Source organism: Catharus ustulatus, chromosome 11 (assembly GCF_009819885.2).
Source record: "Catharus ustulatus isolate bCatUst1 chromosome 11, bCatUst1.pri.v2, whole genome shotgun sequence".
NCBI lineage: Eukaryota > Metazoa > Chordata > Aves > Passeriformes > Turdidae > Catharus > Catharus ustulatus.
The window spans coordinates 8,091,891-8,105,730 of record NC_046231.1 but is presented as its reverse complement, the minus strand read 5'-3'; the positions used below and the strand labels follow the sequence as shown (position 1 = coordinate 8,105,730).

Here is a 13,840-nt window from a genome sequence, read left to right as displayed (position 1 = left end):
CTGTTAGATGTGGGGAGGTTTCTAGTTTTGTGGTTGTTGTTTGTTGCTGGGTTTTTTTCCCTGGAAGATAATATCCCTTATTATGCCATTTGAAGTTCCCTGAACAGCCATCTACCTGCTTATTCAGTAAAACACCTCAGGGTAAAGCATTAATATTCTCTTTTCTTTTCTTTTTCTTCTTCCTGCAAAGTAACCATTGTGTTCTAGCTCAAAGAATGGCAATTGAAATTGCAGGGAGGGAGGAGATAAAGAAAAAGAAAACAAGTGTTTAAATCTAAAAGTAGTTTTCTTATATCTGGATTTCTTAACACTGGACTTAATTTCTTTTTTTTTTTAATTCTTCAACCTCCACTTTTTTTTTAATGACAGCTTTTTCTTCCCCCATTTTCCTAATCTGGAGACTTTTCTAAAAGGGGGTAGAGAAATTCCTCTTTAGGCCAGATAAATCCTTTGAAGCTCTATTTTGCACTGTTTTCATGTTTGAGAGAATTTTAGTGTATAGGAAGCCAGAAATATTTCTCCATCTAATTTTCTTCTCCTGTCAATAGTGTATTTGTTGCTTAATTCAATATATCCCAAATAAAAGGCTAGTTGATATTTATTGATATTTATTTATACAGAAGAGCTCAAGACATGAAAATAGTTTTGAGAGCTGTTTTTTAGTCTTTCTTCCATTATATTCTAGTGATATATTAAGTATTTATAACGTCTGAAATATAGGTAACATTTTAAAAATTATGTGTATTTACTAAGTGATCTGATATTCTTGTGTGTAGTCTACTGTTAAATATCTCATTTCTCTTATATTTTCCTCACAGATTTGTTCCTTACCACATCACCAAATTCCAAAACCATTCAGTTTGAGACATGGGTAAATAAGGTAAGAGAGAAAACACAATTATTCTGTTGAAACACAGACAAGTTATGAAACTCCAAAGAGCCTCAAAGAGTCATCTTCTGACTGATCAGTTTGGTTTTTTTCTTGCTGTTCTGAAAGAGTTGTTTTTTTAAGTAAGTTTTGTTTAGATACATGACTTCAGGTGTTAGGTAAGATTTTCTGGGACAGAGGTTCAAAATGTCACTTCTGACTGTTACAATACATGTGCAATTTACATTTGAGGAAATCCCAAGTCCCCTGTTAACTAAATATCATAACTGAAATTCAGGGTTGAGGAGTAATAATAGATCAATGGATTAATATTTATTTATTGAGATTCTGCTTTTGTATTGTCTGACCTGGCCAGGGGCATCCTTTGTACCTTGTTATCCAAAAGCACTATAGGTATAAGTTCACTTTTTAGTGATAATAGAAAGTGCTTAATGGGATGAGTTTTTGAGGGTTTGCCTGAAAATGAATCCATCATATCACAGTGTGAGTCACTGTAGAAGAGAGTCCTGTCTGAGATAACCTGGCCATCTTCTCCCAGGCAAGAGTAATGAAAGCAGTGAGTCATGAATGAAAGCAGTGAGTCACGAGTCCTGTATTTGCAGTTTTAGGTGGACTTTAAAAATCATTGGCTGTTGAGTGTTCATAAGTACACAAGGTTTTTGTCCTGTTAGTGGGATTTCTTTTAATCTCCTTGACAATTTTTGGCATGTTTTCTAAATATAATCCTGCATTATACATTTTGTATGGATAGATTTGCTTACCTTTAGAAAGAATTCTCTTCTTTGGAATCAACCCAGGAAAATAGGTCATACATGTAAAATGCTTGGACATATGTATGGAAGTACAAATACCTCCCTTAACTGATCCATTAGAAGCTGTTAAACTGTTCTTTGTAGAAAAAAGTAATTCCCTTCATTGATGCACTAAAAATGGTTTTTAAATATTTGCCTATACAAGATATGCTTTTAGGGCCAACTAAGGGCCTGTTCTATTTCATTGTATGAAATCCATCAATTTTAATTTGTCTCATCAGAATCATTATAAATTATGTGTCAAGCTAAAGATACATAGTCAGACATGCAGTACAAACAGTACTAACTGTGTCCAGAGTTGCATTGAAGGCTACAAACTAAACATGACACAAGTCATGTTGGATATGGTAACTCTGCTCCATTCCCACGCCTTTGGCTCTGTGCCTTGCTGGGCATTTGTGTGCAGAGCACTGAGCCTGAGCTGATGGCAGTGACTGGGGAAGGGGACCTTGGCTCGTGTGTCATGGCTGCAAAAACTCAGTATCTTAAAATGGGTTTGTGCCAGCTGTGATCCAGTTCTGTGGTAAACAATGATCCAGCCTTTTTATCTTTCTGATAGTATAATGTTATCTGTAGGCCTAGATTTTAATAAAGGATAAGTAAAACAAGTTCTAAGCCAGACCTAGTAGAAAATCAATTTATTTCCTAATTAGAAGGCAAATCAAGACCCTATTTTTAATTTTTATGCAGGTGTGTTGTTATATACTACATACATCTATAAAATCGCATGTTAATATGCAAAAATGCACAGTAATATTCATATTCACTTAATTATCATTTAGATAGTGTTGCTGAAATAATCCAGTCTTTTCCTCATAGTACAGAAAAATATATGGAAATTGTATCTGAATATTACTATTGATGGATTTCCACAAGGATCCAGGAAGGGTTAAAATGTAAAAAGTCAGTCCCAGTTTTTGAAGAGTGCAGTTTTTTCTGTAGCTGAGACGTGTCTCTTGTCTGCTAAGCCCTTCATTAGTGAGCTGTATTTTCTTTGGTTCAAAAGTCAGTTTTTATAATTTACTCAGTCTTTCCATCATCTTTGTCCTGTTTGCTAGGATGGGAACTTCTCTAAAGTTGGACAAAGTAAGGAAATGCCCAGTGGTGCCAAAGTTGTTGGGCAGTCCGTGTTTGCAGATTTTGGTGAGTTTTCTTCTTTTACACTGCCCTGAGTGTTCCTTTCTCATGTTTTGGTTAGCTGCTTTACACTGGAGAACAAATAAATGTGTTTAGCTCTAAATGGGGTTTTTGTTTCTCTGCTTTTTCTCCTTAATGTGTTATGTTAATTTGTAAATCTTGAAATGTCTGGGAATAATTATTACCAAATTCAGCTTTGGTTCTCTCAGTACATTCTGCCTCACGTGTATCTAATTTTTGTTGCTTTGAGGTGTGGTACAACACTAAACTTAATTTTATCAGATTATTTGATTTGTCATTATTTTAATTCTATTTTTCTAATCTTGTTCAGAAAACATTATCTGATTAAATGTTTCTGAATTCTTCACTTGTACGAACTAATAAAGACTAAATGAAATAAAATTATTTGAATAAAAATTGCTGGAAGATGGTAAAATCTTAATGGTTGTAATTGAAAATTCTGGAAGGCTTTTGGACAGGAGAAAAATATAATTCATATGTAAATCTGGTTTTGCAAGGGTTAGTGAAAGCCTGTATTTTTCTATTAGAATGCACCTTTCCAGTCAATTGTGTCTTATCAATGTTTTTGTCATGTTACAAAGAATGGGGCATGTTGGTTTTGTAGTACAAAAGATAACTGTTTTTCTGTGCACTAAAATAACAATTTTCAACCTGAGGCAAAGTGTTACAGACCTGACTCTGCTGACATAATTGACTGTAAATAATTCCTTGAAAACATAATTTGCTGTATTTATACAATATACTTGTTACAGCGAGACTGAGCCTGTCTTTAAATGTTGTCAAACAGTAGCCTTGTTTCAATATTTTATTCAAAAGCTTTATTTAAAGAAAATGGCAATTTTTAAACTTCTTAGACCCAGACTGTGTCTCACTTGCTGTGTGCTGCCACTTACAAGTGCTTTGAGGCTGACATGTGGATTCAAGACAGCTCTGCTGGATGGGTAATGGTCCTTAGGTCAGATCTACAGGCATTGAAGTCAGGTAGAACCTGAACCATGCCCCACGGTTACTTACAAGTGTTTTCAGGCTACCACATTTCTTCTGTGAAATGTTTGCCCCATTTTCTAAAATCTTTGACAGCGTTTTAATAAAATATTTTACCATTTATCTTCAAGTTTGAATACTTATCTATATAATGTATGAGGGAAAGAATAGAATAATGCAGTTTTTGCATTTAAAAAAGATTACGTGTGCTAGGTCTTTTGTAATAATTTTCTGAGCTGATGTTCTGAATAATGTCTTAATAAGAACTAAATAGAATTTTTTTTTAATCTTTGAACAATGGCAATGTGAAAAGCTATCTTAATGTAGAATAATTTTTTCTCTCTGTTAGGTCGCTAATGAGCCTAAATGATAAATCATAATCTTAAAAATTTATAGTAATTAATGAGATGGTAATAAACCCTGGAATGTCTTTGCAAAGAGTAGTGGAACTGTTGCAATGTTAAAGGTGAAATTTGGTGGCTAAATGGAGTGTGCAGTGCTATGGCAGGGCAGTGGTTTGTACAGCTGAGCTTGGGAGGAAGGGCAGTGGCCCAGGGACTGCTGGGCTGGAGTTCCAGCAGCCTTGTTTAATGCCCTGCACTGCTAATTATCAAATTCATTTGTTCTGCACCAGTCCAACACCAAAGGGGCAGAATCTCCCAGTATGAGTGTACTGCTCTATCACAGTGACTGCACTTACTCTGTGCTGTGTCTGCTTACATTCAGGTTCTTCAGACACTGGCTTTGAGCATGCAGCTGCTTGTACTGAGCTGGAGTTAGACAGTGCTTGACTAGAAATGGATTGTAAGACTTGAACTTCTCCTATTTTCAGTTTTCCATTTCAGAAATGACAGAATAACAATTGTTGCAAGTCAGAGGAAGTTGAGATATGATGGTTTGCAGTTTAGAATAATTTGGCTATCTATAATGGGGCTGATTGCACAACAAATCAAAATACCACAATGAAATGAAAATGAGATGTGTTAGAAGACTGTGCTGCCTTCTACCTCAGCAGGTTTTACCAAGCTGTGCATGATGCAGAATGTGCTGTGCACTCACACTGTGCTCTGCCACAGGCACCCTCCTCTTGGCACTGGGACACAGCCCCTGGCACTAGAAATGTTCGAAATACAGGCACGAGCCTCTGACACTCTTCTGGGTTGCCTGCCTCTATTTTTCTTCCCCTTCCTTGACATTTTCTGTACTTCCTAGATGATGTGCCAGCTTTGCCATTTGCTAAAGGTCTCAGAGGGTTGTGTATCTCTGTGCTTTCACTCTACCACTTCTCATGAATTAGCCTTGTGCATGTTGGACTCGGCAGCAGTGTCAGGTGCAGACGTGAGCTTGGGGCTGTGCCACTTGGGCTGCTGCCTTCCCTCTCACACCCACCTTTCTGCTTGTGCCCTTTGCACTCCTGCAGTGCCAGATTCTGATTTACTGATCACACCTGCCTCTTAAGAAAATAAGCATTGTTTCAAAAGGTCACTTTGTCTAACATTCTTTCCTGCTTCTGAAAATTTAATTTGAAGTACCCTTTCCAGCTATGAGCATTAACCAGCCATTTGAAAAGGGGGGAGCTTTGTATAAGATTCTGAGAACTTCCAAAAGCATCTAATTTGGGATAAATTTCCTTTCTTAAACTAAGCAGGTTGAACAACAGCTATCAAGTATAAATTATTTGGATAAGTGGAGTTGGAAAAACCAGCAATTAGGTGACTCATGAGAAGCTGTCACAGATGTTGGTATAATTTTAGTACCAAGTGCTCCTGAAGTACTGAAAAAATAAAGATTTTTTTCATTAAAAATATGCAAATGTATGTTTGTATGTATCTGAAAGTCCAGTACAATTTTTACAATATGTGAATGTGTATTTTAACGGAAAATTACATAGAAGGATGTGTGTATATATCAATACATTTATGGTAATGGAGTAGACCTTACACTTTATGGCTAAGCTGGAACCTCTGTAATAAGTAGCACTCCCCCCTGTTATGTGATAGCAGTGATTTGTACATCAATCTGACCAAAGGACAGGGAACAATTGACAAATTTGTATTGCCCTTTTAAAAATAAATCAGAAATGCTTTTTGACATCTATTACAAATGGCATTTCAGTTGATTAAGGTGAGCAGAGTTGGGCACTAGAGAATTCTGCACTTATTTAGCTGCCACATTGCTCCAAACAAGTGAGAGCTCTTCATTATTACTTTTTCTATTCTTCTCATGTCACTATGGTAATTGCAGTGCTGTGGTTGCTATAGCAAAAATGATTAATCCTGCACTGTTGTTATCTGTGAGCTGGCAGAGGAGTTTCAGAAGATCTGCTTGTACTGTCTTTAGAGGAAATCATCGATGTTGTCTAGAATCCTGATAAATACTTGCAAATATATAGAGGGTTTTATTAATTGTCACTTAAATTACTAGGAAAATGTTGTCTTTTTAAAGAAATTGAAGGATTTCAATGGAACAATCTGAAAATGACCAATTTTTTTAGCATTAGATGAATGTGAACCATAATTTGGACACAATAACCTGCTATTTTCTTATTAATTTAAAGATTAATGACATGTGTTTTTGAAGTGGTGAGTCAGAAATGATTAGCACAGGATATTGTGCTGAATATATGATCCATTAATTCATTTCTGCAGGAAATTGGTGTCATAATTGCTATTTAACTGTGATTGGTTCAGTTGGATAGCGGAGATTGGTAGATCATCCTTTGGTACCTGAGATGGTAAAAGTTTGATTTGTCAGTCATTGATTTTGCTTAGTTAAAGCAAAGAACTTTGTTTTGGCCTGTATTTAAAGGAGAGTAAAAATAGCTTTTTGAAATCAAGCTTGATCATGGTGTCCTCCAAAGTAAATATAATACAAAACTCTTTGTTTCTCTGGGTAGCATTTAGCCAACTCAGTCCCTTATTTTTTAGTCACCATTTGATTTCTTAGATGCTGCCCTTTTCCTTCTCTAATTTAAGAAGTTTGTTTTCACCCCTACTATGCACACTGACTTGCTTTTTAAACAAACATGGGTTGGGTTTGTTAAAGTTCCATCTAAGTCTTTTAGAGACCTGAACTCATTTTTTTCCCCATATTTAAAAGCCACTTATCCACCTAACAATCCTAAGAGAATCCTCTCTGTTCTCCCCCCTACCAAGTAATTGAACTATTCCAGGTATGTTAACTACTTGTATGACACGTGGTAGTAATTATCATTTTCCTTGTAGGAAATGATAGCTCATTATTGCCAGTTAATTATGTTTAAGCAGGGATAACATAGTACCTAACCTTTGGGGGTTTTTCAACCTTTTGTGGCACTGTGCCAAATGCATTTTGTTGAAAGATTTTTATTTTTTTTTAGCGTAGACCTTAATTATCCTGCAGCTGAATATACATTAAATGCACTGCTTTTCTGCCTGCAGTTGCATTTTGATTTGGTACCTTTTAATTTTATCTGTCAACTTCATTCTAACATCTGAATTTCTTTTTTTGCCTCAGAATGTTGCATCCTCGGATGCAGTAGCAATGTATCAAAGGGAAATTTTAATGGTACATTTTGGTAAATAACCCGTTAAGAAAACCGTTGTCCTTTGAGCACTGTGTTGTGAAAATATTTAGTGCTCCTGTAGTCAATGAAAGGGTTGTCTAAGAAACTTAAGGTGTAGGGTGTGTGTGTGTGAAATGCTCTGCATATGAAGAAAGCAGGTTTTACTGTGATCACTTTGGGTGAAAAAGCTCTGAAAGTTAATAGAAATGAAGCCTCTCAACTGAGAGATTTTAGATATGGAGATTATTTTAGTACCAGATGCACTTCTGAAACAGCCGTGTATAGACACATAACAAGTTGACGCTTGTCTTTTGAGTCTGTGGAAGTGTATTGAGGAGCTAAGTCTGTCTTTGTTAATTTGTAACCAGCAATGCTCTTCAGTGATACCTCAGTGTTTTAAATGTTGTTCCCAGTGTCAGTTTCTGAGAGGGGAAAATCAGGTTCCTGCATTTTGCCAAGGTCTTTCACATGTGCTGACAAATGCTAGTATCTCCTGGGAAGAAGAATTGCTGTTGCTTCATATTTTTGTCAAAGGGGCTTGTAAATTAAGAACTTTGGTTTCTTTCCAATAATTAAATTGGTGGAGTGCTGCATGTGTCACTTGTTTACCTGTTCCTTGTTGGACAACTTCATCACAGGATTGAATTTTTCTTTGGCACTCTTCATGGTTGATACAAGAGGAGCTCTGGGCCCAGGCTGAGCTGACCCAGAGCAGTTCCACCAGAGGCTTGCCTTGGTTTCTGTTATCCCTTCCTTTGTCAGCACCTGGGGATTTGTTGCCAGAGGAGCTTTGAACATGTGAAGCATCACAGAGCTCCAAATGTACAGCCAGGCTTGGGAGTTTGTTTAAATATTGAACAGGTGAAACAAGCAGCTTTCAGCAGAAACTACAAGAGGAGTTTCAGTGATGATTTTGTTTGGTGTGGGAGAGGTTCACATTGTACTCGATGCATTTTCTTTTCCCTGATTGGGTCACAGTTAGTCCTGGAATTTCCATTTGAGGCAGAAGGCCACACTGTTGGCTCCGGTGCAGCCTGGAAGTCTCACTGTGCAGTTTGCTGGCACGCTGTGTTTAAGTGCTTCTGTGCACTGGAGCTGTGAATATGGATTCTTTGGAAGAACTGAAATCCAAATTGATTTAGTGTGAAGGAAAGGGTTGTGACAGTTTCTTTAATGTCCACAGAACTTTGAATCATCTGTAAGAGCTCTTTGCATCTGTTTTTTGAAGTTACTATTCACATTTGGTAAAGGCAGCTGACATTGATTGTTTTAATAATGTTTAATTATCTTAGTAATTTATTGTAACTGTCTCTGTCATGACCATCTCACTGAGCACCTAAAGGCAAAGAGTGACAAAAGAATTCTAATGATTTAATTACTTGTGAAGATAAATTTAAGATAATCAGCTTTCAAACAAACCTCTATTTTATTTGAATGTCAAACTCAGTTGTACTTATTGTAGGCTTCTTGCCTACCCAGAAGGGTATTACTATAGTGCAGCCCTAAGAGGGCTTTTTTCTTCTTCATCTTCTTACTGTTTTTCAGAACTATAAATTGGAAGAGGATATGAGAATTGGGCAAAGACAAGAGGGAAAGATGTTTGAATGAGAATTTTGTGGTATAGGAAGATTCTTGTTTTTATGTTCAGAATTATGAAAGCTGACTTTCTTAGTTTCTTATAGTTAACATATTTCCATTTCATTGAATAGTTAGGGTTAGAAAGGTCCGCTACAGATCCTCAAGTCCAACCCCCAACTCACCAGAAAACAATTTGTTTTCTATTTAACAGAACTGTAAAAAGTTACAGTGAACAGTCTATGAGCTCAGAATAACCCCAAAAGTTGATTCCATTTTTGTTTTTAAAGGAGCAGAATAAGATTGCACTGCAGCAGAAGTATGGAGCATTTAAATTAAAAAGGCTTAGATCATACACCCACCAAAAGCTGTCTTGCTCTTCGTAGCTACAACTTTATCTTGCTGTGTTATGAAAAAGTTTTGGAGTGAGTGATCACAGCACTTGTCATTTCCCCAGGTGCCATTTTCTTCTCAGAGCCCGTGTTGGAAAACACATTGCACAAGCATGAATCTAATGGTCCTTGAACCTGGTTGCAAAAGAGCACTTTTGTGACACCTTTTTCTATGTTTGTAGAGGAATTTGAACGTTGGGATGGAGTGTCTTTTGCCTAAGTTTACTCATGCTAAGTAAATTGCAAGTGTGTTTGCTTTACAGGCAACTCTCTGAGACCTCTGGGTTTGGGAAGAAGTTTCTTGTGTGGAACTCCTTTGACCATTTGCTATTTGTGAATTCAGTTTCAGACTGCAGTATCTTGGTATTGCTTGTGGAGCATGTAACAATTCTGATAACATTATGTTGTGTTTAATCTAATTGACAAGTTTTTTTCTGCTCTTTCCTATTCAAATTTACGTTTAGAACAGATTGAAAATACTTGAGCTGGTTTTTTTTGCAAGTGTGAACATTCACAATCAATGTTAAAGCTCAGCAGTGTCTCTCACACAGCCTCTGTGCAAGGTGAGCTCCCAGGGACCTGCACAGGCAGTGGCTTTGGGGTGCTTGGATTGGGCTGCCAGCACTTGGAAAGAAGGCTCTGTGGCTGTGGCTTTTGTTTGAAATGCAGCAAACAGGCAGTTGTAAGGAATGATTCTCACATGATTCCTGGATGGAATAAGACTTCTAATTTTGTCTTTACATATTTAGACATAAGTACAGGTTTGCAGGTGATGAGTACGTGGGACTGTTCTTTTTGTAGCCCTTTCCACTGCTTACAGAACTTGATCTTTATTAACCATGGAGTTATGCTGTGTCTGTCAAGGCAGAATGGTGTGTGGAGAGCTTACTCATTAACAGTTGAGTTTTTGTTGATCTGTCAAAGGTGCTCCAAGCTGAGTGGTGCTAGCATAGGACATTTGGACTCTGGAGTGTTTGAGCACACCTACTGCTGTAAATGACATTGAAATTACAAATCAGATTTCTGCCAGTTTGGAATGAGATTTCATTTTTAAATGCAAGTGACAGAAAAACAGAATGGGAGACCCCAGGAACTGAGTGAAGATTACAGAGGGTCTCTAGAAACAGATTTCCTATGTAGACCTAGGCTGAAGGAGATTATTAAAGACATGTTTTGCAAGGCATTTTTCGTAAATACTTGAAACCAGCATAGCGTGGTTTCATCCAGCCATTGTCACCATTGCATGTTTTGTCACCTAGAAATACCTAATTGTACTGATCAGTTGGGCTAATGATACTCCTTTGAATTTCTGTCTTCCTTTCTGGAGAAATTTAACTTCAATATCAGAGTTTAAAACTGAAGGATGTTTATTTACATTGAGATTAAAACCAGGCATGAAGATAGGAAGTGTTTCTTGGGTCCAAGGTGAATTTTTTGTTGTTAGTGAGTTAAAGCTCACTAACTGGGGGTGTTTGTTGTGTGATCTTCATGGTCAGTAGTTTGCTTTCCAGCAGTTACTTCCAAGGTAGAGTCATGTAAAGATGAAGGAGGAAATATTTTCTTTCAAAACTGCAAAAGCTGCTGTATCGATTGGTTGGTTTCGCAGTGTCTCTGAAAAAGCTTCAGAAATGCAGGAAACATTCTATTTCTGGCTATAAAAGATGGATCTGTACATTGTAAGATGTGCTTTAGATATAAAAACTGGAAAAGAAATAAGATGTAATATTATGATAGAGATGAAGAATGTTGGGCTTTTCATTTTTTGATTGCTACTTTTCTGTAATACAGTATTTGACTAATTGTGGGTTTTCTTAAACTATTTTGCTACGACTCTGAAATACTCTTCTTTCATTGATGTCCTATTTCCAGCTACATGCTCAGTGCTGGAGCTTTACTTGAAACCTTTTAACATTTGTTCTGTCTGCTCTAAGTGCCAAATTAATGTTTTTATATCTCACCTTCGTGATCTTTCAATTCAGCTGAGCACGGAGTGTAAAACAGGAAAATAAAAACCAAACAAACAAAATCCAAGAAAACAAGTCCAGTCTCCATAGGATGGATATCTCTATCTGGGAAACTTTGGTGAGGTGAATACAGCAATAATTTAAGATACACCAGATTAAGAATGGCCTCTCCTTTTGTTTTCAGGATTTTTTTTACAAAATTTTGTTTGAAGTCTTTTTTCAAAACTGTGCTGTAAATTTTCAACAGATTTTTCTCTTATCTTGAAATTATTTTTTTAACTACTGGATTCTTAAGTATCTGTTACACAGAATTGAAGAGAAATTGCGACTGCAAACATGATCCTGTAAGAGAAGTTATGTAAATGGACATTTAACTTCAGATCAAGGAATTGAGGAAACTCTGGCCTTCCAATATGGAATGTATGTCATAGTATTTGCAGGGACGAAGGTGTGGTGTTTGATGCATATTTGCATTTATTCATTCTTTGATCATATTGAATATTTTAATCAAGTCTTGAGCTTCTAATTTATCTACAACACCTTTGTGTATAAGGTGATGGCTTTGTTTCTAATTCTGTGCCAGTTCTGTCCTTCCTGTCCTATGGACTGGTTATTCCTCAAAGCTCCAAGAGTGTTTTCATCAGTGTCCTGTCCTACTCTGGACATTAACTACCCACACTATCAAACTGAGTTATTGGCATTACAAGATGAATGTTTGCAGTATAAGTAGAATAAACATTTTATGTTCTTCTCTGTTCCATAGCATAATTTAAAATGAGAACGTCCTTGTTCTTGTCCCTTTTTCAAACAGAGGAAGGTGGTTCTTTGTGTGTTATTGAAAATCTTCTAAAATCACTTCAGACTGAAACTTTTGTAGAAATGTGATCAAAATATTAGGGCTTAATTTATATGTTATATTCAGAAAACATATACGTCTGCAACTTAACTCAATTTTAGCAAATCCTTCAATATTCCCATGGTTTATAATTTGCAAATTGATTACTTTCTTCCATTTAAGTTTAGGAAAAAACTGTAGCCCTGTTCATGCATGCAAAGATTCAAGACAGTAACATGTTTTAATTGTTCTTGAATGATGCAGAAGGAAAACAAGCCCCTTCAGGAGTTGGTGCTGATTTCAGATGGTCAGATTCAATAATTGCTGTGTTGATATCTCTGTTCAGTGGGAAATCCCTTTCCCATTACAGTAATTTCACGAATACAAGCCGCACCAATTTGACCAAAAGTTTGGTGGAAACCCGGAAGTGCGGCTAATATTCGAGGGCGGCTAATACATGGACAATATTCTAAAAGCTGCCAACACGGAAGTGAGAACCCGCGGCAGCCCCAAGCCAAGCTGGAGCCCGGCCGGCCCTGGCTGAGGTGGGAAAGCCTGGCAGAGGCGGGGCCAGCAGTGTGGGGGGCGGGCGGCAGAGCCTGAGCCAGCAGGGCGGGGCAGGGGGGGCGGCAGAGCCTGAGCCAGCAGGGCGGGGCAGGGGGGGCGGCAGAGCCCGGGCCAGCAGGGCGGGGGAGCCCGGGAGAACTGGGGCTAGCAATGCAGGGGAGCATGGCAGAAGCAGGAAGCCGGGCGGGTGGGGCTGCCTGGCAGCGGGGGAAGCCCAACAGAATCGGGGCCAGCAGCATGGGGGTGCCCGGCGGTGCGGGGGCCTGCAGTACCGGCCAGGGCGAGGAAACGCGGCGGCGGTGCAGACGGGAGGGGGCGGCCGGCGAGCCTGGCGGCGGCGGCGGCAGCCGGCCCGCCGGCAGGGCGAGTAAACACAGCAGCAGGGCGGCCGGCGTGCCTCGCGGCGGCGGCGGCTGGCCCGCCGGCAGGACGAGCAAACGCGGCAGCGAGGCGGTGCTGACGGGAGAGGGGGGCCAGTGAGCCCGGCGGCGGCAGCACCACCCGGCCAGCCCCGCCGAGCCGTGGCGCTGAGCTGGGCCACCCGGCCCCGTCAGCAACCATGAGCGGGCCGAGCCTTCCTGGCCCCGCCCCGAGCCAGTAAAGCCCGCTATGCCGCGATCCTGTTGCTGATTGGCCAATTTGTGAAAGCTGCGCACGGATTCTCGCGACGAACGAAAGTGCGGCTAATATTCGGGGTGCGGCTTATCTATTGACAAAGACAGCGACATTGTCGAGGCACCGGGGGTGCGGCTTATAATCCGTGCGGCTTGTATTCGTGAAACTACTGTACTTTGGATGTGGACTTACTGGATTTCTATCATCAAGGCTACTTCACATCCTAAATTCTCTGTCCTGGAGAAGAGAGAGGATTTGGGAGGGGTTTGGAGGTGGAGTAAAGTAATTCATGAGGCAGATGGGATGTAGGAAGCCTCAAAAAGTTTGGCTTTATCACTTGGAGATATTTGGGGAAGTCTGATATTTTCATCACTCCTCCTCCCCTTATAACCCTCCTTTCTATCTCCCAGCTTCCTGATGAAATAAGAAAGGGACCCAGAAAATGCAGCTGCACAGATATAGCTGTACACACACCCCCAAAGGGAGGTTCAGCTTCACACAAGTA

General features: G+C 39.0%; 1 protein-coding gene across 1 annotated transcript in view; it reads left to right on the top strand.

Annotated features, from left to right (window-relative positions):
• ITFG1 (integrin alpha FG-GAP repeat containing 1) overlaps nucleotides 1-13,840 on the top strand; it is a 74,110-nt gene that overhangs the window by 21,653 nt on the left and 38,617 nt on the right. Inside the window, exons 7-8 of the mRNA XM_033069443.1 lie at nucleotides 819-880; nucleotides 2,760-2,844. Of these exons, the coding sequence (XP_032925334.1) occupies nucleotides 819-880; nucleotides 2,760-2,844 (147 nt within the window). The remainder of the gene's footprint in view (nucleotides 1-818; nucleotides 881-2,759; nucleotides 2,845-13,840) is intronic.